The sequence below is a fragment of the Mustela lutreola genome, chromosome 3 (assembly GCF_030435805.1).
Source record: "Mustela lutreola isolate mMusLut2 chromosome 3, mMusLut2.pri, whole genome shotgun sequence".
Lineage (NCBI taxonomy): Eukaryota > Metazoa > Chordata > Mammalia > Carnivora > Mustelidae > Mustela > Mustela lutreola.
This window is the reverse complement of record NC_081292.1, coordinates 150,024,533-150,049,085: the sequence shown is the minus strand read 5'-3', so window position 1 is coordinate 150,049,085 and position 24,553 is coordinate 150,024,533. Positions and strand designations below refer to the sequence as shown.

At 35.9% G+C, this 24,553-nt stretch overlaps 1 protein-coding gene and 1 long non-coding RNA gene across 16 annotated transcripts in view; one reads left to right on the top strand and one right to left on the bottom strand.

Annotated features, from left to right (window-relative positions):
* LOC131827154 (uncharacterized) overlaps positions 1 to 15,135 on the top strand; it is a 65,493-nt gene extending 50,358 nt beyond the window's left edge. For 4 of the 6 annotated variants that reach the window (XR_009351915.1, XR_009351913.1, XR_009351912.1 and 1 more), the window contains 6 exons: positions 163 to 324; positions 3,164 to 3,282; positions 6,169 to 6,368; positions 6,952 to 7,109; positions 13,517 to 13,608; positions 14,421 to 15,135. This is a non-coding gene — a long non-coding RNA (uncharacterized LOC131827154). The remainder of the gene's footprint in view (positions 1 to 162; positions 325 to 3,163; positions 3,283 to 6,168; positions 6,369 to 6,951; positions 7,110 to 13,516; positions 13,609 to 14,420) is intronic. The other 2 variants (XR_009351914.1, XR_009351911.1) reach the window with 2 other exon arrangements.
* Positions 4,371 to 24,553, bottom strand: part of COBLL1 (cordon-bleu WH2 repeat protein like 1) — a 171,405-nt gene continuing 151,222 nt past the window's right edge. For all 10 annotated transcript variants that reach the window (XM_059167151.1, XM_059167153.1, XM_059167146.1 and 7 more), the window contains 5 exons: positions 19,812 to 20,046; positions 18,614 to 18,708; positions 13,899 to 15,472; positions 11,831 to 12,007; positions 4,371 to 5,668 (listed from right to left, as the gene is read on the bottom strand). In XM_059167151.1, coding sequence (XP_059023134.1) covers positions 5,582 to 5,668; positions 11,831 to 12,007; positions 13,899 to 15,472; positions 18,614 to 18,708; positions 19,812 to 20,046 — 2,168 coding nt within the window. In that variant the 3' untranslated portion in view covers positions 4,371 to 5,581. The remainder of the gene's footprint in view (positions 5,669 to 11,830; positions 12,008 to 13,898; positions 15,473 to 18,613; positions 18,709 to 19,811; positions 20,047 to 24,553) is intronic.

Below are 24,553 nucleotides of genomic sequence, written 5' to 3'. Positions count from 1 at the left end.
CAACCTCTCTTTTCTTTAAGTCATTTATCAGAATCAATAGATAGTAAAAATGATGAATCTGATTCTCAGCTTTTTACATTTATTGTGTCTACTTGTAGTGGGTACAAAATGAGCTGGCACTAGACAAATAATTGTGTAATTTGGGACTCTTTTGGTTTCAAGTGCAGGCAGCTTCAGGTCTCCATAAAAGACTGGTCTCATTCAAGGACTTGGATCAGACAGCAGAGTATGGATTCTATTGCCAATGCCTGGCGGACAAGCCCAGATCAGGCCTTAAAGTGGGAGGAAGGGTAGCACTCTTCAGAAGGACGGGGAATATATTAGGTAAGTAATACCTGTTCACTAATAGCAGTAGTAAAAATAGATAGCTTTGGGCACCTGGGTGGCTCAGTGGATTAAGCCTCTGCCTTCAGCTCAGGTTATGGTCTCGGGTCCTGGGATCGAGCCCCACATCGGGCTCTCTGCTCAGCGGGGAGCCTACTTCCCCCTCTCTCTGCCTGCCTCTCTGCCTACTTGTGATCTCTCTCTCTGTCAAATAAGTAAATAAAATCTTTTTTTTACAAATAGATAGCTTTAGGGGCACCTGGGTGGCTCAGTCTGAGTGTCTGACTTTTGGTTTCCACTCTGTCATGATCTCATGGGTTGAGAGACTGAACCCCACCTGGAACCCCAAGTCAGCGCTGTGCTCAGTGGGGAGTCTGCTTCTCTCCCTCTCTGCCCCTCCCCCCATTCACATGTTCTCTCTCTAAAATAAATATTTAAAAAATATATATATAGCTTTAAATAATGAATTGTATGCCAAATTCTTAAAATTCATTTAATCCTTACAACCAATTTCACGAGGAAAGTATATTATATATTTTGAAGATTTACTTATTTATTTAGAGAGAGAGAGAGTGCACATGTATGTATGCAAGCAGGGGGAGGGGCAGAAGGAGAGGGAGAGAGAGTGAGAGCTTCAGGCGGACTTCTGGCTGAGTGCAGAGCCAGACACAGGGCTCAATCCCAGGACCCTGAGATCATGACCTGAACTGAAATCAAGAGCTGGCTGCTTTAACCAACCCAGGTGTATTATTAATGCAGTTTTTCAGAAGTTAAAAATGAGGCACAGAAAAGGTAATTTGCTCAAGATCTCAAGTCTTGTAAGAGGCAGACCTGTGATTCAAGCCCAGGTATTCTGCCTTTAGGTATAACTGTGTACTACAGCAAGAAACAAGTAGAACGGGGTGCCTGGGTGGCTCAGTGGGTTAAAGCCTCTGCCTTTGGCTCAGGTCGTGATCCCAGGGTCCTGGGATCGAGCCCCATGTCGGGCTCTCTGCTCCGCTGGGAGCCTGCTTCCTCCTCTCTCTCTGCCTGCCTCTCTGCCTACTTGTGATTTCTCTCTGTCACATAAATAAAATTTAAAAAAAAAGAGAGAGATTTTTAATGTTAAAAGCAGTAATAACAATGACAGGGGGAAAAAACTAAGAAAATGCAAAAATGCAATATACATACACCTGTATGTATTGGGTACAAATATACTGCATTGGATATAAATAGATTTTTTTAAAAGATTTTATTTATTTATTTGACAGAGAGAAATCATAAGTAGACGGAGAGGCAGGCAGAGAGAGAGAGGGAAGCAGGCTCCCTGCCGAGCAGATAGCCCGATGCGGGACTTGATCCCAGGACCGAGATCATGACCTGAGCCGAAGGCAGTGGCTTAACCCACTGGGCCACCCAGGCGCCCCTGGATATAAATAGATTTATATAGAGATTTATATCAAAACATTAACAGTGCTTGGGGTGCATTGGTGGCTCAGTAGGTTAAGCATCTGACTCATGGTTTCAGCGGTCATGATCCCAGAGCTGTGGGATCAAGCTCCGAGTTGGGCTCTGCTCTCAGTGTGGAGTCTGCGGCAAGTTCTCTGTCTCCTTTGGTCCCTCTGCTTCTCCCCCACCTGCATGCTCACTCTCTAATAAATACATAAAATCTTAAAAAAACAACAACAAAAACACTCATAGTGGTTATCTCTGGAGAGGGGAGTGGGATGCTGGAGACTAAAAAGTATTTCATTTCATACCCCATAATTTCTATAATTTATATAGAATCTGGATAACTTAAAAAATGTGTATTATAAAGAAATAAACCTGATGGGGGGAAGGAAAAGAAAAATGTCTATATGCAAAATATTAAGTATGAGAATGGTAAATTAGTTCTAAATCATTTCTGTATCTTCATTCTGCTATTACTTAAGGATGTGGCTTGTCTCAAATTTCTTTCCCAATCGAGTAGAGAGGATAGTGGAAGTTTTTCTCTGGAAACAGTGTGGATAAGGCAATCTTTTTAGAATATATATTTATTAATGGCTCATGTACATATCATACCATTAAGTACTATACAATCTTAGAAAAATATTTTAAGTATAAACTACTTCAAGTATGTTAAAATCTGGAGTAATACAAGTACACTTGATCCTTGAACAAATGGGTTTGAACTGCTTGGGTCCACTTGTATGCGTATTTTTATCAGTATAGGAGTGTAAGCGTACTCTCCTCCTTATGATTTTCTTAATGTTTTTTCTTTGGTTTTATTGTAAAATCACAGTATATAATAATGTAACATATAAAATATGTATTCATCAACTGTTTACATTTTCAGCAAGGCTTCCAGTCAACAGTAGCCTATTAAGATTTGAGGGAGTCAAAAGTTACTACGTGGATCTTTGCACAGGGGATTGGCATGCCAAATCCCTATTTATTAAGGGTCGAGTGTGTTTGTTTTCAAACTGCAGTTTATAAAATAAAATACTGCAAACACAACTGATGACACCTGTCCATCTTCCCCAATCCAGTCTTCATTTCTTGGTACCCACTAGCAAACCTGTGTTTTTTTTTTTTTTTTCTATGTATGCAGCCATAATATCCGGTATTGTTTTGCTATTTTATATAACTGGTGTCATAAATCATGCACTGTTGCGCAACTTGCTTTTTTTGCTCATTTTTGTGCTGCATCTGTGTTGACATGCATAAGCTTGGTTTAATCATTTTGACTGTTGTATAGATGTCTATCATATGAAGGTACTAATGCTGAGTGCTGATTAGGACTTCCTTTTGCTGTTGTACACAATGCTGCCATGACCTTTTTTTTTTTTTTTTTTAATGTTTTAATCTCTATACCCAGTGCAGGGCTTAAACTCACAAGCTGAAGAGGGATTTGCCTGCCCCACCCACTGAGCCACCAGGACCCCATTGTTAATGTCTCCTTATGCACCTGCAGAAGTACTTGTTTAAGGAAACATGGTAATACATCTTTATTAGATATTGAAAATTTGATCGTTGTGCCAGTATGTTTTCCCATCAACAGTGAAAGAGTTCCACTGCTTTGTTGTCCTTGACAACACTTGCTATTTTGAAACTTAAATTGTTGCTAATTTGATGGGTGTGATGTAGTACTTCCTTGTGTCCTAACCAGTATTTCCTTGATTAGTGAACAGTATTCTTTCATTATTTATTGGCCTTTCAGATTTATTCTTGTAAGAAATCTTTTTTGTTTTTTCAGTGTGCATATTTCTTTTGGGTAGTCTTTCATGACTTCCAGGAATTTTTATTTTTTTATAGATTATATTAAAAACATTCTTATGGCTTTTCTCACTTATATAGTACTTAATATACATATAAGTCTCAAATTTTAATATAAATGTACACTTTTATGAATGTCCCTTTGTGTCCTATTTTTTTTTTCCATGTTGAGGTCTGAAAAATGTTGAATATATTTGAATATACTCATCTAAGTTACTTTTAAAAAATCATTGTTAGGGGCATTTGGGTGGCATAGCTGGTTAAGTGTCCAACTCTTGGTTTCAGCTCAAGTCATGATCTCAGGGTGATCAGACTGAGCCCTACGTTAGGCTCTCAGTACAGAGTCTGCTTGACTGCACCCCGCGCCCCCTTACTCTCTCACTCAAATAAATAAATCTTTCCAAAAAAATGATAAATGCTTTTAATCCAACTCAAATATATTTGTTTATGGTTTGAAGTAGAGATCCAGATTTATTTTTTTACCAAGTGGATAATCAATCATAATTCTACAAAAAGTCACTCTTTTTGCTACAGTTTACAATAATAGAACTTAAGTTTCCATATATAAGGGTCTCTTCATGTCTGACTTAAAGAAATAACATTTAACATTTAATATGCCCCTGCCATGTATCAGGAACTATACTAAGAATTTTAAATGATTATATCATGCACTCTGGAGTCTGAATGGGCCTACATGTACCCTAGAGAGCCTTGATGGATGGTAGACCTTACTGTGACTTTTTTGTTTACTGGCTGATAGAGATAGGTCGTCAGGTGAAATTCCTAAAGATGCTGTGGACACACACAAACCAAATATATAACTTGCTTTTATTAAACGGGGGGGAAAGGGGGTAGAAATCAACACATTTTCTGAAAAGGCAGATATCCCAAGAGCTTCAGTGAAAACCAACGTAATATCAACTTGTATGACCAAGCTTTTAGAATAAAAGAGTGATTAGATTCTTAAAGTAGGACTAGAACATGAATAAGCCCTAGATCCCAGTACAGTTATAAGCCAACAAGTTAGGCATTGTTTTGCTTAACAGTTTTAGCTTTAATGTAAATATATATTATTATTTAGAATATTAGCATCTGAACTACATAAAGACTTTATCATTTTACTTTAATTAAAACCAGGATTTATGGAACCACCAAGTAGCCTTGGAAGTTTTCCAATATGGACATGGACTAACCCCCACCTATTCTTTGCTGCATATCAAAAGTGAAATAATTGTCACAATAGATCAACATTGTCATGAGGTGATTTCTAAGGCTTCTGGCACATAAATGTAAAAAATATCTGTGTGACAACAATGTCATGATTATATAAAAAATATTTAAAATATTCCTTGTGCAACTTAAGTCCTAAAGATTAAAAAAGCAAACTGTCCATATTAATATCAAAATACTATGGGCTTCCCATAAATTTGACACTGATTTCGTAATTACAGGAAGCACACATAAGACTTGCTCACTAAATGACTCATCATTTTAATTAACTGTTGAACCGAATATACTTATTTGGTATTAGTTCTCTATAGTATACTTTCAGCCAAAACAGACTTTAATATAACTTATAAACATTTCCAATTAAACTGTAACATTGAGGCAGCAAAGGTCATATCTACATTTGCCTACCTCTTTATGTGTCACACAAATATAAGTCTATGAATCTCAATTTATCCTTTTGTCTAAGTCACCACAGTAGAGAATGTGTAAGTGAAATCAACAAAAGGTGACCATTTCTCATTTGAAAGAAAATGAAAGTCATTAACACCTTGTCTTAAAGTTCTAAAGCAGCATATTCAACTTTTAAGGCCATTAAAAAAAAAGGGCCAAAAATATCATAACTTATAAATTCTGTAATTCTTCTTGTGGCATTAAAAGCCACAGCACAAATTCTTACACTTTAATAGACAATATATTAGTGTACATCTGAATATACATTTGCCAACATTCTCCATTAGGATAAAGGTGTTCTTGAAATAGAGGTGATGAAGTGCATTATCACAGGCAACATTTAATGGCCATCCTGGGCATCAGGGGACATGGAATGGCTGAGTCTTGACCTTCCATTCACAGATATTGTATTTGATGGAACAGTGACCTAAGAGAAAGAAACACATTTTGCACCCATCAATTTAAAATGGAAAAGCTATCTAATATTCAGTAATTACCACACTTTAACTTCTGCTTAATTGTAAATGAGAATATTTAGCATTTAGTATTCAATAAATCACAAATAATCAAGAAGAAATGTTCACTCTACCATAAAATTAAAAATGAGAGAGTTGTTATTTCCACAACAAACAAGTTAAATAATCCATTAACACATCTTAGTCTTTACAAAATTACCAAATCAACTCAAAGGACAAGAGCACAAACAGACTGCAGGCCAAGCTGTTGAAAAGCATTTTTTGCTAAATCAGTTCTGGCTCCCCAAAAGTGCTTTGGAGAATGTAGAAAAATAAAGTGAATTCCACAAAGCAAAGAATTTTACAAATTCTAAAATTGTATTGGTGATCTATATTAACATGAAGTTTCCCTCCCAGGTACCCCTTATTTATAACAAAATGCAGCTTTTGTTTTTAATATGTTTTCATATAGGGATGCCTGGGTGGCTAAGTTGGGTAAGTGTTTGCCTGCAGCTCAGGTCATGATCCCAGGGTCCTGTGATGACGGAGCTCTGCACTTCTCCCTCTACCTCCCTCTGTTTGTGTTCTCTCACTCTCAAAAAATCGGAGGGGGAGACAAACCATGAGAGACTGTGGACTCTGAAAAACAAAAGGTTTTCGCAGGGAGGTCAGGTGAGCCTGGTGGTGGGTATTATGGAGGGCACTACTGCGTGGAGCACTGGGTGTGGTGCATAAACAATGAATTTTGGAACACTTGAAAAGAAATAAAATAAAAATGAAAAAAATGCTTTCATATAAAGGGCTAAAAGAGTCAAATCTAGGACTGTTATGCCAAAACAATTGCAGAATGAATGAAAAGTAGTTTTTTTTCTCCCAATAAACTCCTAAGTAGCTTGAAATTCCGAATTATTTAGAACATTTTTAAAAAGACATATGCATTCTGGACAGTAAATAAGTATAATATCTTGAAATATTATACATAAAATAAGACAATATTTTAAGAAAAATTGTTAATCTCTATATTACAATTTGGCTAGTTTAGATTCTTAAAAGAACATTATCATCTTCTCCCAAGAAGAAAACTGAAGTACAAGAAGCCATAGATTCTGCTTAGCAACAGAGTATGTTAGTGAAAAGGAAAATAAAATGGACAAATTTAGTTTGGATTTGATTTCCTTGTGCTTCATTTTTGCCTTTTATTAAACAAAAACTGACATCTAAACTAATCAGCTTTCTTGACTGTATATGAATCCAGAATGTAGAAGAATGTTGACACTATCCACCTGGGAAAAAAACAAAACAAAACAACAAAAAAAACCACACACAAAGGAAAAGTTGCCACCAGAAGAAGGAAAGCTCATCTGCATTTTGTGTAGTAATCCTGTGGGATTCCTTTCAATGAACAGCAAACAGGTAATGACTTTTCATTATGTAACTTTGGTCTGAAAAGTTTCAGTGTGTAGGAATTATTTTTGTAATAACTGCCAAAATTGTAGTTCTCATAACTCTTTGTAAAGTAAAAGAAATTTTGTTTTAAACATTTAAAAAACACACTGATGACTCTAATACAAGTTAAGAGATGTTTTTGTATCACCATTTATAGACTGGAAAAACCAGAATCTGGTTAAATGTAAGGAACAACTAAACCATGGTTCATTCATAGAGTCAAATACTATGTAGTCTTAAAAGAATTGTGTGTGTGTGTGTGTGTGTGTGTATAATAAGATGGAAAACTTCAAAGAGGTATTCAGGAATGTTTTACAGGATTCTATTTTTGTAGGTATGTAAATGCATTTACATACTACAAAAGTGCTCTGGAAGGTTTCACAGTAATCTATCATGAGCAGTTACTTTGGGGGGATGGTATTTTGTTTGATATTTAAAATTTTGTATACTAAACTTTCAAGCATGAGAAGACATTATAGACTAGTTCATAAGTTTTGTGAGTTCAGAAACCTTGTCTATTTTAATGCCCCATTATACGTGTGTTTATTTTAGTGCCTAGCACAGTGTAGGATCAATGGATATTTCTTGAATGGAATACGGTAACTTTTTATAAACATTATAAAGTAAAAAGGTACTGCTTGAGCTTTTTGAATAATGAACATGATACAATAAAGATATTTTTAAAAGTAACATTAACAAATTTACTGATAAGAGCATCTGCTAGTTGACTGTCTACCCTTTAAAGACTTTTCAGGAATATTCACCTAGCTTTCTTATTCTTGTGAGAAGCATTAACTATGAAACTATCATTTATTTTTAATTTAAAAATATAGAGAAAGAAGTGCCAACCTGAAGCTTTAGATTGTTCAAATTCCAATCAAGGAAATAAGAATAAAAAGCAGACTAATTAAACAAATAAAATAAGCCAGCAAGATTCTGAGTGTCTTATCCAGTTTTTTTCTTCCTTCCAGATTTCCATGTAGCCAAAGATAAATTTTGTATCCTGAAGGAATGGTTAATATCAAGCACTAAATACCATTTGTCAGTGTATTTTAAGATTTTATTTTTACAAACCTATATTCTACTTGTAATGAGCTTTATTAACTGAAGCATCATCAAGAACCGAGAGCAGCCAGAGAAGCTCCTTTATCAACACAAGTCAACAATAATAGGTTCCTTAATCTCTTATGCTCTGAAAACAATTTGCTGATTCACATATAAATCTTAACACCAAACACATATTGTCAAATACTGAACCGGATTTACCGAAACTTTGTAAGAAGACGAGACAGATCTCTGTGACTACACTAGGGTCAAATAGGGGTAAGGTGTGGAGAAAATCTGAAGAAATATGAAAAAACGTGGCATGTTCATGACTACATTTATACTAAAGCAGTCAACTAGATAATTGTTCTAATATGAATCAATTATTAAAATGAAGGTTAATTACTCGGGTATGAACCAGAGCCATAAGGCAGGTTGGTACCTGGAGTTAAACTGAACATTTGGGAGCCAAAATATAGACAAACCTGGAGCCAACTTTCTGATGAACAATGCAAACCTCCTGTCAAAATCACTGAAGATTTTTTTTGGCACTCTCACTGTTGTTCTATAAAAGAAATGTTAGAATTTAAAACAAACCAGGAGAAATGTTCAGTACAGGACAGAAATAAGGGACTTAAGCAAAGATCACAAGGAATCAGAGCCTTCCTGTGCCCATTTCTATTTCCTTTTGCAGTATAATGTTTTTTGAAATATAATACACGTACAGAAAAGTGCCCTGAATGTAAACAAACAACCCAATGAAAACAAACACAAACATATATATAATCCAGCACCTAGGCCAAGAAAAGAATAGCTCCAGCTCCCTACTGAGCTTGTCTTTAAAATGTTGACATTTTCTCTATCACTAAATGTCTATCATGTAGACATTTAAAAAATACTGCATTAATATTTATCTTGATTACTTATATTTTTGGTTCCCTCTAAATTGTGTGCCTGTCTTGCTCCCACGAGCCTCCAGCAACCCCTTTTCTTTCCATGTGGAAGTAACCCTATCATGATTTCTATAATTACTTCCTCACTTTTAAAAATAATTGCCACCTACGCATGCTGTTGAACTTTACACATATATATTTTTATAGGTCTTTATACTGTTGTGTTTAGCTGCATTTTGCCCAATTAATTGCTGTTTGATAATCCATTCTTTGAATATACTATTTATCCTCTTTTTGGATATTAAGGTTATATTTATTTGGAGCTGTTACAAACAACATTTCATGAATATTCTTATATGAGTCCCGGCACACAACACACACCTTGTTAGGGTATATAATTAGAAGCGGAAATACTGATCATGGAGTGTGGATATTATTCACTTTACTTGACCCTGTGTCCATTTTCACTGGGATAAAATGGATTATGTAAAGAATTTTCATTAAACAAAATTTAGGAACTGGCACTCTAAGACTCCGAGCTATCGATAATATCCTACTGAAAGAGATAAAATTTAGCCTCGATAGAACCTAAAGTAGTGAGTTAGAAACAGGGTACAATTATAGGATCATCATTTAGGGCCTGCTTTCTATGCTGATTCACATCCAGCTCATTCTGGAAGCAATGAGAGTTTTATAAGTGAAGAGACTGCCAATTCAGAGCCCAGAACACCAAGCACACAGCTGCTTGCCTGTACAGTTCTGTTGGCCGAAAAGACATTCCCAGCTTCATGCACTGTTTTCTGCGACGTAGCCATTGAAATGGGTTACTGTATCCAGTGACTTTAGTACAAAGGTACTGCAACGATTTTCTGTGTAGTTCCTTGGTTCTCCCCTGGACCTGATACACCACTGCTATTCAGTCTCAGGCTGTCAACACCCAGAAGGCAGAGGCTTCATTTTATTCATCTTCCTCTCCCCAGTATCTAGTACAGTGGGGTTTTTTTTGTTTTGTTTTGTTTTAGTTTGGGTAATTTTTAAAAAAATTTTTTTTCAGTGTTCCAAAATTCACTGTTTAGTACTTTTGTGTTTAAAAATGCTTATCAAGGGATGCCTGGGTGGCTCAGTGGGTTAAGCCTCTGCCTTTAGCTCGGGTCATGATCTCAGGGTCCTGGGATCAAGCCCAACATTGGGCTCTCTACTCGGCAGGGAGCCTGTGTCCCGGCCGCACCCCCGCCTGCCTCTCTGCCTGCTTGTGATCTCTCTGTCAGATAAATAAATAAAATCTTTACGAAAAAAGTGCTTATCAAGTGTACTGAACTGAGAAAGCTTTAAATCAGAAGTGATGGATTTGAAACTCAACCTTAATTTAAAAGATTAGAAAGAAATATTTCCCTAAGTGAGAATGTACAATTTATTTGCATGGGCCTATTTCCCCATAAAAATATAACTGTTATGACCTGTGAAATACCAGTTTTAGTATTCAAAACCACTTTTCATTTTTTGCTTTTTTGCCACCTGGCATCTAAATTCAGACTCTACAAATACCTGACAAAATTCAAACCTAGTCCCCTGAATTACCCCTTCACGTTTTCCTCCACTCCTGACAGCAGGCAGTATTTTGCCCTATCTTCCTGTTTGCCCAATTGGGAGTGCCGAGCTCTACGTGAAAACAGCGGTCACTCATGGCTCCGCTGAAACACAGGGAGAAAAGTGGCTAGCGCAAGCAGGGCCAGCCGTGGAGATGTGCCCGAGATGCCCTCCCGTTTCTTTCTCTCTCTGCAGCATTCCTGTCCCTTCGCAGATTTCATTTCTGTTGAGCTCAGTGTTTTGCTCAACAAATCTCTTACTCTTCTCTAAATAGCTTCTAAAATGATTAGAGAAGGAATTCACAAAACGAAATGCCTAGGGAGTCAGGGGAATAATGAGTACTTTTCTTGTCTTGGGTGTTGAGGAACTTGCAACCAAGACAACTAAGGGGAGAACAAGAAAGACATAATTTAGGGAGACAACAGTCTCTGGGAAGTCTGTTATGATGCCAGGCTCCAAGCTTCACCACGTGCGTCCTCTCTGAGTGGATGAAAGTGACAGAGGGAGGAAACTCACCTACAAATAATTCACTGTAACGTTTTTTTGGCATTTGCTCCAAAGAGAGTTAAATCCGGAGACCTGAAGTTCTCCTGCACCTCAGTAAAGAGGAGCGAGCCACTCAGGCAGGCCACTATTAGACCAGAGTTTCTATATTCGATGTCATCTAAATTCCTTAGGTTTTCCCTATACTTTTTTCTAATCTATAAAACAACACCCACCCCCACCCAATCTCCTGCATAGGGCAGTGAACTTTGACCACTGTGGTAGCTAGGACTAAAACCTTACAGGCTCTTATATTGCTGGTGCAGTTTTTCTAGATTAAGGAGGGATTTTCTTTTCTGAAAGAATTTTTTCTTACTGTGCTGATATAATTTATAAAATAAGAGTCCAGGGTACTTTCTATGTAGAGTCATATAATAAAGAGTAAAACCCACGTTCTGCACCTGGCCCATGGTGTGGAAAACAGACCGGACATATTTTTAAGTATGTGTAAGACTCTGGATTCTTTCAGCTTATACTTCAAAAATGACCCTTGCCATCAAAGAGTAACTTCTGGCACCCTCCCTATTCAGATTCAAAAGCCAGAAAACAACTTACCCTAAGTATTAGTTTGACAATGTTGAAAATATACCCACTGTCACTCATTTGATAAAGAAAACTTACCCTTTTCAGTTTGGCAGCAGCCTCTCCGGAACGGATTGCAGTCAGCAAACTCTGTCGGATCTGTTCTGGGTCAGAGCTTTGGAATGTTAAAGAACTTTGTCTCTTAAGAATGAATGATGGGCAGTCAGGTGGAGATGGTATTTGGGATTTCTGTTCATTATGTGCAGACTTATTTCCCTATAAAAGTAAATGCAAAATATTTATATGAATACCAAGTGAAGAAGGAGTCATTTTTTTAAAAAAATGTCATCATCAATATTCTTTAAGAATCACTATTTGCCACACTGGTGTTTCAGACATAGCTTAGTTTCCTTGCCCACTGAATTATCTCTGCTGCCAGAGCTCAGCTAGAAGATGAGGGTATTACTTTCTCTTGTCTTGAACTCATGAGGCTAAGGAAGAAAAGTGGTACATCTCTTTGCTATAAGAATACATTGGTAATTTTACTATCCTTAAGTCAAATGATGCTGATTTTGCCAGTGAGAATTGGCTAGAAGAGCTAAATAAATAATAATAAAAATCCCACAGACTAAAAAAAAAAACCCACACTTTTATAGTTACAACATAGTACGTTGTGAAATTATCACTTTTAACAGAACAAAATGGACAAATTGACAATTTTATATTGGCTGAATCTAACATACCTTATAATAAAAGAATATTAATGACTGTGCTACATGTAATAGCTTATTTTGTGTTTCTGGAAGTCACAGGGGCTAAATGATAACCATGTTTTATTTTTCCCATGAACTAAAAATAAGTATTAGGAATCTCCATATTTAAGAATCAGAAATTTAATTAAGCTTCTTAGGAAAGAATATTTAATAACTGATTTAACTTGGAACTATTATCAAATAATCTTAAAAATGTCTTTTTTAAACTGCCAAACATCTTTACGAAAGATGAGCTAAATGGAGTTCAGGCAATGACTCAAGAACTGTATTATCTAAATCAAACTTCTGTTGTTTAGGAATGGCATTCCATCCTAAGAAGAAACCCAGGCTTTGTTCCCAAGTAAAGAATTAATCTCTATACCATATATCTCTTCCTGACATTATATCAAAGCGAAGAAACATAAATGTGAAATATACAAAGAAATGTCCTTCGAGATGAATATTGCTTTGAGACTATGGAAAAAATCTTTACTTGGCAGTGTGGTTAATGTTCTGTTACTCTAGGGATGTTTGAAAAGTACTGTAAAATACTTCTGGAACTGTCACACAAATCTGAACGTATTCTTTAAACACTATCAGAGTAAAGGTAAACAAAATATTTTTTAACTTGCAAGGGGATTATTGTAATTCATACTGTAAATGTCATCCTTTCCTCTGACTATACTATTTGAATCTACCAAATTATAACACTCAGTTGACCAAATACAAAGTCAACAAATGTCCCTTTTTATGTCAATTATTAAAGTTAGACAGTGGTTAAATGATATTTTAGTCAATATACCAGTAACTGGTAAAGTTGACACTGAATTAACAAAAATGGGAAATTAAGAAAATTACATATTTAAACTCTAGTTTTAGTTTAAGTTATTTCAATGTATCAATGTTTGGTAACTGAGGTTGAGTGTGTGTGATTGAAAATGTCTAGCTGGGAAATGTTTGGTTATTTTATCTAGTCTCTAAATACTGCTTATGTTTCTATATAATTAAAACTATCTATTTTGCCATTGGGTAGAATTGGAGAAGAAAAGAAACCGGAAAATCCAGAAAAGTTGTTAACAAACTGAGAAAAGCAGAAGAGGAAAATAGAATCAGAACTATAAAGCAGTAAGTTATGCAAATGTAGGAGCAAAGAAACTTTAAATTACTGTATTTGCTAATGATACAATTATAGAATGATGACCTTTATAGTACTACCTAATCGTGTTAAATTAATAATAGCTCTGAGAGTAAATAATCAGATTTTATGTATTACTTCTCTTTTTACCCCTATGGTAGCTTGCTATTAGATTAATAGGAATTCAGAATTAAGTCACACACAAACACCAACATGCTTGTCGACCCTCATTGAAACCAGGCTGTATTGGAATCCCTTATTTTTAAAACGGTCACCTTACCTCCTCACTCACACACAGCTGTGGGATGCCCACAACCTGATGTTCAGAAGGAGACTTCCCTTCTTCTGCGTCAGGTGGAGGGGGGGCAGCCGCACCCTCGTCGCTCCGCTCTGGGCGCACTTTGCTGAGAGACTGGGATCGTTTCACCACGGCAAGGGCAAAGGGAGACGGAGCAGAGCTCACGTAAGGTCTCGGGGCCCCAAAAGTTTTCAAAGTCTTCAGATTTAGTGCTGCTAACTGACTGGCCAGAAGAGGAGCAGGTTTTGGAGCTCCGGGAGGAGGAGAGGTTTCAGTGGGCTTCTGGCTGCTGCTGCCATCCTGAGGGTTTTTTGTATGGGGCTGTGGAAGGGATGGAGCTGTCTTACTTAAGGGAGAAAGAGTTTGCTCCTCCAGAGGTGGTATCGCATCCCTTTCGCCCTCCTTCTTTAGTAGTTCTTGTGGAGTGGGGTTAGGGGCCACATGCACACTCCTGGCAGCTGCAGACGTGACATACTGACCTGAAACTCTTTTTTGCATTTGCAGGAAAAAAGAACTTGGTTTGGTCTGGGAATGTGAAACCCGAGATTTAAGTTTTGACTCCAAAATATTGTTTATATCTTCCAAATTCGGCACAAATGGAGCTGTACCTGTGTCCTTCGTCGTCCTGGGAGGAGGCTTCAGAGGATTTCCCATGGCGAGGTGGGATGAGCTCTCCACGCTGTGCACTAGATGCCCTGTTCTTGGGGGAAGCTTCAGCTGAACGTCTGCCTGTGGCACCTTCGGGCTTTCAGAAATAATATCTTCTGTTTGGATTGCAGTTTCTTTCAAACTCTCATGAGTGTGCTTTCTTCCTAAAGTATGTATCTCCTGATCATCTTTATCCCCAGTGGTTTCTGATTCCCAATTTTTCAATATCTCCAAGGATTTGGGAGGCACAATTTTATAAGTAGTCATTCCAATTTTGGGTATGTAGTCTCTCGTGATTTCATTTGAAGGTTTTGGCTTGGGATCATAGTCCTGTCTATACAATGGATAATTCTTCCCATGAGAAATAGCTGAATCCTTATCAACCCCATCTATAGGAGGCAAAAGATCCTCATTACTGTGTGAACCAACTGGACCTTTAATGGGGAGTTGATTTTCTGAATGTACATTTAGGAGGCCCTGACTCCTGAATGTTCCTGAGGCATCTACAGCATCCTGGGGACTTGAAGAGAAGGGCCGAGTTGATTTATTGTTACTTGGAGTTGGCACACTTTCATTAACTTTGAAATCAGACAAATCATGATCTCGGTGGTTCCCATGAGAGCTGTCAGTAGAAGGGATGGTCTGAATGGCTGCATCCTGCATTTTGGTCTTTTCTTCACTGGATTGATTCAGTTTTGGGTCCTGTACTAATGAAGCAGCCAGGTGATTCTCCTTGTAACTGTCAGCGGTATCAGTTTTATGCGCTTGATAGTCTGATAGTCTGTCAACTTCCGTGTCCACATTGTTATTTTTGGCAACGCCTCCTACATTGATTATTGTTCTCCTCACTCCATTTTTCATATGATCTTCTGTGTTTGGTGGAGTGACAATTCTTTCATTTTGATCCACTGAGAGAAAAAAAAAAATATTGCTAAGTCAAATATGAACAAAGTAGAAAAACCTCAAGTTTTCAATGCCTGCCTCCCCCAAACTGAAATAGGTTGGTTTGAATTCTACAGATAATTTTCAGCTCACTAATGATATAAAAGCAGGTAAGAGCATCAGGAAAAACAGCTTGGGCTTTGGCATCATAGAAACCTGAGTCCAGAACCCAGCTGGACTTATATGTTACTTAACCTCTCTGAGCCAAACCCAGCTTCCTCAGATGTAAAAAGGTGAAAATATGTATTATATTTCATATGTCATTTATGTAACATGCTAATTAGGTAGGATATTCCCCAGAACAAAAAGAAACATGCATGCAAGAGAAAAAAATTATGTTGCCAGGTAAATTTGTATATGAACATACCTTCATCTTTGTACACCCTACCTAATTGCATGGTTTTTTTGGTCATGGTTAAATTTTCTATTATGTTGCAAGTTCTTAAATTAAATATCTAATTTTCAAATGGACTTAATTTTTATTCTTCCTTAAAAAATGCAACTGATTTGCAGAATATTTGTTTTCTATACAAGTGACCTCTCAATGACTCATAATTATTAACTTTTGTGACACATTTGATTTTCATGAAAAAGACACATTTCTTCCTATGCTGTTTTTTACTTGGTTTGTAAGTATTTTTAATATCTATATGAAAAGTACTATTGTCAATACCTCTATAAGCACAAAAAAAATGGTCCCTGGTACCAGGAAATGAATGTAAATGTATTCCCTTCTTTCTTGCCTATTTCTCATTTTCCAGTGAATATAGGCATAGCTATATACCTATGTTACACAACAGAAATATTTTCCAAAACAAAGTAAATCAACATATTTTAAATTCATTTCCCTATAAACCCTAACTAATTGCTTTTGGAACTCCAAATGTCTATTTTTCACTATTCACCAATTCTGAATTTCTCATCAAAATCTCACAATTATTCCCAATGACAGGACTGGAAACCTGGGATCACTGCTGGATTTAGTAGCTAATCCATCCCCATACATACCTGATAATGACACCAACCAATGTCAACAAATGGTTAGGTCATTTTCCAATGATAGCCAGTAGAAGGAAAAGGTAAATTTTGTACTATCCTTTCCTTCCCCTACTCAAAACTGACAACAACAGCTACAAAATGAATCATCTGTCAGAAGAATGATTGAAACAAGTACATAATGTAGATAAAAAAGGAAGAAAACTATAAAACTGTTTTTAAGATAATAAAAATAATTTATTTTAAAAATTGCCTAAATACTTTAATTTTAAAAAACAGAAAAAAAACCCCACCTAGAGTTAACAGAGGTCATTGCAAATCAAATGTAAACCAAAAAAATATTCTTATAGAAATACACCTGTGACCATAGCACTAAGATTTTGATGCCAAAATCTTAGCAAAAATGATCCATCATTTTTAAAAAAAGGAAGCAGCATGATTTCTCAGTAAAATTCTATTGGCCATCAGAATGTATGTTGTGAAGAACTGAATCAAGAGGAAAAGGATGGGGAAATTATATACTTTTAGAACTTCTAAGTATTTTATCTCAGGATGGTATTGATCATGGGGAAAATGAACCAGAGACCTATTTGAAATAACCAACACATCCTACATAGGTAAAACAACATATATCTACATCAGTCTATCCACTTGTGACACTGGAATAATCAACATTTTATCCAAATATGAATATGTATATGCCTATGTTTTCTAAGAATCTTCACCTAGTTTTGTATATTAATATAACAGACTGGACTATGAGAATTCATAAGCAAATTCCTTCATATCTTCTTATAATACGTGCATTCCTCGCATCTTCTATTTCTGTAGTGTCATTTTTCTGAACTTCAACCTTAAGTACAGATCTTCCTCAACTAATGATAGGGTTACACTGTAACCTATTCCATCATAACTTGAACATATTGTTAAGTCAAATGCATTTAGTACATCTAAGCTACAGAATATTACAGAATACTATACTACTTTAAATGTGTTCAAAACACTTTAGCCTACAGTTGGGCAAAATCATTCTCTCACAGAGCCTCTTCTATAGTAAAGGGCTGAGTATCTAATGTAACTTATTAACTACTGTACTGAAAGTGAACAGCAGAATGGTGGCAGATGTGAGGGCTCTTACCATTGGAAAGCCAACTGGGAGCCAGAGCTGCTGATGCCCAGCATTGTGCCAAGGTATCACACAGCACATTGCTAGCCCAGGAAAATGCCAAAATTTAGAATTCAAAGTACAGTTTCTATGGAGTGTGTATCACTTGCACACCATTGTAAAGTAAAAAAAAAAAAATCTTAAGTTGATGACTTGTATAGTTTAACAATAGGTCAGTATTCTACTAGGTGCTATGAGGAATTCAAAGTATTGGATGTAATTTCTCTGATCCAAAAGACTGCCCAATCTGGTTGAGCCGACAAGACCTTTTAGAGAAATACATGGCTTCTAGTAAGCAAGTAACAAAATTAGTGAAGTGACAGGATTTGGTGGATAGTTGAATGAATGGGTGAAATCATATGTCTTGCAAAGAAAAAAAATGAGCATAGTTTTAAAGACAGAATGGAGTGAAATATAACAAAGCAAAGAAACATCTTGACTAGGGAGTTGGGGTGTGGAAGATACTGGTAAATAACATCACATAATTAGATGTCAACATTATGCAATTAGATTAAAAATCATGTAGACAAGTTTCACCTAAGTAAAACAGTTTTGGACTTGGGAGTTAGTAAAAAGAAAAAAAAAGGGAAATAGATCACAAATGGATGCACAGAGTATACATCTTTAAGATCCAAGATCTAGGTTAAACAACGTCTAAGATTTAACAACAAAAACAGTACACACAGTAGTTAATAGCACTTGTGACAGTAATATTGCCTGAGTTCAAATCCAGGGTCCGCTACTTACTAATTAACGGGAACCCTTGTGAATTACATAGCATCACTGTGGTTCAATGAACCATAAAGTGGAACTGAAAATAGTAAGACCTGTAAATGAGTTAATAGACAAGATTAAATGAGTTATTGTATATAAAGTTTTAAGAATGGCCCTTTGGCATACAGTAAGTGCTCTGAAAACATTGGCTATTAGTGTTTATGGAACTCACCATTCTCCTGGTGTGGGCCCAATGACTTCAAGTTTCTTAAACTGTCAACTACCCTCTCTCCACTACTTGCATCATAAACCATTATGTGTGGCCCTCTGCAAAACAGGATATTATATGTTATATACTGATACTATTTAAACACTCACACACACATACACGTGCACGCGCCAGATGAGAAAAGAGGCAATAATTTCCAAAGACAGATGGATTGAAATAATCATCTTTCTTCTGCCAAATACTGGAAATTTAATAGCAAAGAAAAAATACAAAAAAAAACCTGAGAGGAAATGCTGCTATGAACCATTAGCTTTCAAAGAGTGGTCCTATTATAAGGAAGGATCTAAGAAGCCTGGTAAAATGGATACTTTTCCAAAAACAGTGTCTTTCTGTTATTATTATTTGTCTTTTAAAGAAAAAGGAGACTGAATGAAATATTTAAGTCTTTCATCTGACAAAGCCAACTTCTGGCAAATCAGGATGTGGGCTGACCTCAACTGTTTTTTTGTCTTATTTTTAGTGATAGAAGGGTTTAATTTGGTGACACTCCCATGAAAATTATAGTAAAACTTTGATGAATATGGTTTACTTTGCTTACTTAATTTCATTTTTACTCATGAGGTGGCATTTCTAACACAATATAAGCATACTGTAGTATTGACTTCAATTCCTAGGGCCAAGTGGAAAGTGCTCTCTCAGCATTATAAAGTTAACTATAAAAACTAAATTAGTAACTTAACATCATAATTTAATATGCAGAATTGTTTTATACATCAGTGAAAATTCTTGAGAAGCATTTGGTGAAACTTAAAAATTAAATGTTTCATTTAGATCAAACAGAAAATACGCAAAACCCATACAATACAAAGAGATACTTTTTTTTTTTACATTTTTTTAAATTAATTTTTTATTTTTTATAAACATATATTTTTCAAAGAGATACTTTTATATTTGAGTCACAAATTAACTACATGCTATGGTTTGTCTCACACAGGGATACCAGAACTGTTGATTTTGATTTTATTTAAAAACAAAACATGCATATGGATACTTTATTAATAAGCATTCTGATAATGATGGTGAACAGAGTCTAAACTAAAGAGACTACTATATTTGTGTTTATAATATCAGATCTATAATTCAGAGACTAGTACTCATTAAACAAACCATCACCGACACTTCCAGCAAATAGACTACTTACTGTCTATCTGTGTTTCTAGCTTCTTGTTTTTCTTCTTTGGAGTTCTGTGAGGACTCTCCAGTAACATTGCCAAGGGCTGAGTCAGGATCATTTTTCAGTGTATTTATTATATCAGTAGATCCAAAAGGAATGGCTTGTGACTTCAGAGAAATATTTTCAGTCTCATCTTTGGGCACTTCACTCAGTTCTTCCTTTTCATCTATCTCTTCAAGGCTATGATCAGAGCTTATTCCAGCTACAAAGAAATGAAGATATAATCCTAAATATTAATTTGCCTCATTCATCCTATGCAATCCCAGCAAGAAAGGAATTTTAAAAATAATAATTAGCTGGACTCTTTTAAATGCTCACCCAAAACTAATAAGAAAATAATCCTCTAATGATGAGTAATCACATTAACATATAGCCAAATTATCTTGGACATATACAATTCTAAAAATAATATGCTATCATGCTAGGTTTTATTCATGGTAGAGAAAAAAGTTATTTAAACTCATAATCTTCAAGTTACATGTCTCAGTCTGAGAGATAGCTATGTATCTTTGAATTTAAATGATTTTACATTCATATAATAGCTCTAAATATTAATTAAAAGAACATGAGATTTTAAAATTTTATATCTATACAAGTATACTTATAAAATCTGACTCAGAAGTTATCAGAACTACAACGGAGAACTATCTGAGCCCCTTTTAAGAATACCAGTGTTGGGGCGCCTGGGTGGCTCAGTGGGTTAAGCCGCTGCCCTCGGCTCAGGTCATGATCTCAGGGTCCTGGGATCGAGTCCCGCATCAGGCTCTCTGCTCAGCAGGGAGCCTGCTTCCTCCTCTCTCTCTGCCTACTTGTGTGACCTGTCAAATAAATAAATAAAATCTTTAAAATAAATAAATAAATAAAAAGAATACCAGTGTGTTTACACCCTCTCCACACCTGTTAAATCAGAATCTCTGAAGGGGTGGCACCTGGGTGGCTCAGTGGGTTAAAGCCTCTGCCTTCAGCTCAGGTCATGATCCCAGGGTCCTGGGATTGAGCCCCACATCAGGCTCTCTGCTCAGCAGGAAGCCTGCTTCCCCCTCTCTCTCTGCCAGCCTCTCTGCCTACTTGTGATCTCTGTCTGTCAAATAAATAATAAAATCTTAAAAAAAAAAAATCTCTGAAGGGTGGCACCAGGAATTTTTAAGGCTCCTAAGGTGCTTCTAATACAAAACCAGAATTAAAAGCCATTTAGACACTTAATATACTTTTTGAAAATATGAGTATTATACAATGAAAATTATTCCCACTCAGTTTCTCAGAGGCAACTTCCTTTAACAGGTTTTTCCTACATATTATCAGAAAGTAGGGGTGCCTGGGTGGCTCAGTGGGTTAAGCCGCTGCCTTCGGCTCAAGTCATGATCTCAGGGTCCTGGGATCAAGCCCTGCATTGGGCTCTCTGCTCAGCAGGGAGCCTGCTTCCCTCTCTCTCTCTCTCTCTGCCTCTTCATCTACTTGTGATTTCTCTCTGTCAAATAAATAAATAAAATCTTTAAAAAAAAAAAAAAAAAGAAAGAAAGTATAATGAGCATACAAGCAGATACGCATACTCATGCTTCCTTCTTTTTTATGGGTCCATTTAATATAAATGGAAGCATACTATAGCTGATATTTTTCACCTTCTGTTTCTCCACTTAACTATGGCTGAAAAAATCATCCCGTATCAGTGTGTGTGTGTGTGTGTGTGTGTGTGTGTGTGAAAGAATGATTCTCTTCAAAAGCTGCAGTTAATATTTCATTGTATAAGAATGAGTTTTGTCATTGTTCCTTTAGTACCAACAACAAATGTCCAACAGATTAAAAGAGGAGACATCCTAATTGGTATCCACAGTAGCTGTGAAATTTAATTTAAACCAAAGAATGAGTCTCTGAATCTTTGCTTATTTAAGTATAATCTAACACTGCCATTTACACAATAGCAGCTGAACAAAATTTAATTTTACCACAATGGGGGAGGGGGATGGTGTAGCATTAGATTATAGTGATCAGCACATCCACAAAATTTAATAAAAACTTCAATGTACTTAAGTATTTAAAGTAATGTATGTCTTTAATTTTATCTCTAGGCAGAAAAGTATGCTATTTATGCTATTTAACAAACAAATATGGAGACTTTTATTGACAGTTTCATTGTGAGTAAAAAAAGGAGATTACTCAACAGGAAAAATATTAAAGAATTTGAATTTAAATGAATTTTTAAAAAATATATTTTGGCAAGTCTTATTTTATTATGACATGTGAAAGCATCATTATGATACCAATGTATAATATTATGTGCCTACAATAGTATATCATGTTTGTGCAGTAAGAGTACATTTATATAATTTGAAAACTGTTTGAGAAAATTAACGTCTGTTCCAGTTTAGATGCAAATGTGTTTTATAAATGGCCCCTTAGCATATCTTAAGCTCCTTGCAAATTAGTTTAACTGAGGAAACGCTTAGCAAGTTATTGTTATCCCTATTTCTCTCTTGCCCATCAAAGCTATTTCATATAGGTGTCCTGGGTGGCTCAGTTTAGCATCTGACTCTTGATTTCAGCTCAGGTCACATATTTCTGGGTCCTGGGATGAGCCCTGCCTTGGGATTCACAATCAGCAGGGAGTCTGCTTGAGAGTCTCTCCTTCACCCTCTGCCCCTCCCCCACCATTCCTCACTGGTGGGCACAGGCATGCCCATGTTCTCTCACTCTAATAAATCCTAAAAAAAAAAAAAAAAAAAAGAAAAGAAAAGTACTTCAACTTGAGTATAGGACTCCTCACTGAGAAACCAGTCTCAGTTAAAGAATGAGTTATGTATTTCAAAAATGTTTTCAAATTATTTTTCTGAAATTTTATAACTTGGTAGTTATAAGCATCATATAGGCTTGCTTAAAAAAAAATATATATATATATATACATATTACATATGTGTATATACATATTTTATTAGCTTGAAGAGTATTCCTATTCTTAAAAGTCTTAGGAAAGATTGTGATTATTTTTAAAAATTCTAATATTCCGGGGCACCTGGGTGGCTCAGTGGGTTAAGCCTCTGCCTCCAGCTCAGGTCATGATCTCAGGGTCCTGGGATAGAGCCCCACATTGGGCTCTCTGCTCAGCAGGGAGCCTGCTTCCCCCTCTCTGTCTGTCTACTTGTGATCTCTCTCTGTCAAATAAATAAATAAAGTATTTAAAAAAATAAAATAAAATAAAAAATTAAAATTCTAATAATCCAAAAAAACTTTCAGAGTTGGTTAGTTGACTAGCATAAATTGCCCCAAGCTTTGAAAAATAAAAAATCAACTTTGTTTTGTATATGTTATATGATGGCCACATTTTAGGACAATAAAAAAGACTCGGTGAGGGTTGTAAACAACAAATTCCACAAATAAGGCAGCACAATGATCATATTCCAGCTTCATAAGTTTTAAGGGAAGAACAGTCGCTTTCAAAGTCACAGTGTTCAAAATCTTTGTAAAGTTTTAAGATTTAACAACTTTGAAAGTATAAATGTTTAAAAAATCACAGAAGTCATCTTTTGAAAGTTTAATTATTACACTCAAAATCAAGATATAGAACAAGTCCATCGATCTCCAAAAACCCCAGGTCCTCTGGTGATCCTCCCTTCCCCCTAAGTCTAGACCCTGCTTACTCTTTTCTCTATAGTTTCACCCTTGCAAGAATGTCATATGAATGAAATCATTCAACATCTAGCCATTTACAACTGGCTTCCCCATTTAACTCAAGGCTTCGGAGATTCAGCCATGTCACCGCATGTAGTATTCATTCCTTTGGATGGGTAGGTGGTAGCATTCCAATGTACAGACTGACCATAGTTCATCCGTTCCTCAGTTTAGGGACATTGGGTTGTTTCCTACTTGGGGCAATTATGAATAAAAATCCTAAAATAATTTACATGTTAAGTTTTTGTGTGCACAGAGGTTTTCATTTTTTCTTGGAAAATCCCTAGGAGTGGGACTGCTGGGCTATACAGAAAAATGAATGCTTAAATTTTATTTTTAAAAATTTGTCGTGGTGCCTGGGTGGCTCAGTTGTTAAACATCTGCCTTTGGCTCAAGTGATGATCCCAGGGTCCTGGGATCGAACCCCACAGTGGGCTCCCTTTTCCACAGGGCGCCTACTTCTCCCTCCCTGATTCCCCCTGCTTGTGTTCCCCCTCTCATTGTTCATCTCTGTCAAATAAATAAAATCTTTAAAAAAAAAATTATCAAACTATTTTCCAAACTGGCTGCACAATTTTGCATTACTATAAACAGTATGTGACATTAATTTTAAATAATTTTAAATAAGGACTCATTTTGAGTTAATAAAAAATTGAATAAAATTATTTATAATGAAATGCAAGTATTACCTAACTATAAATTTTTGCCATCTGGTAACAAAATAATTCCAATAATTTAATAGAAAAATCCCAATCAAAAGCAATACTTCAGAAAGTAAGCCAGGACTAGATAACAAAAGAAAGAAAAAAATTATATATATATAATATATATATTCTTTAATATTCATAAAATTGAACACTGAAAATACAGAGTTCAGAGTTTTGCCAAAAAAAGCAGAAAGCCTAATAGAAGAAAAGCTGAAGTCCTCCAGAACCACTTGTTTTATTCATCTTAGGCCTTGTCATATTCATCTGGTTAGGGAAAACATCATAACCTCCAAACCCATAAGAGAATTTTTGAGTGAAAGGAGGAAACTAGTATTTCTT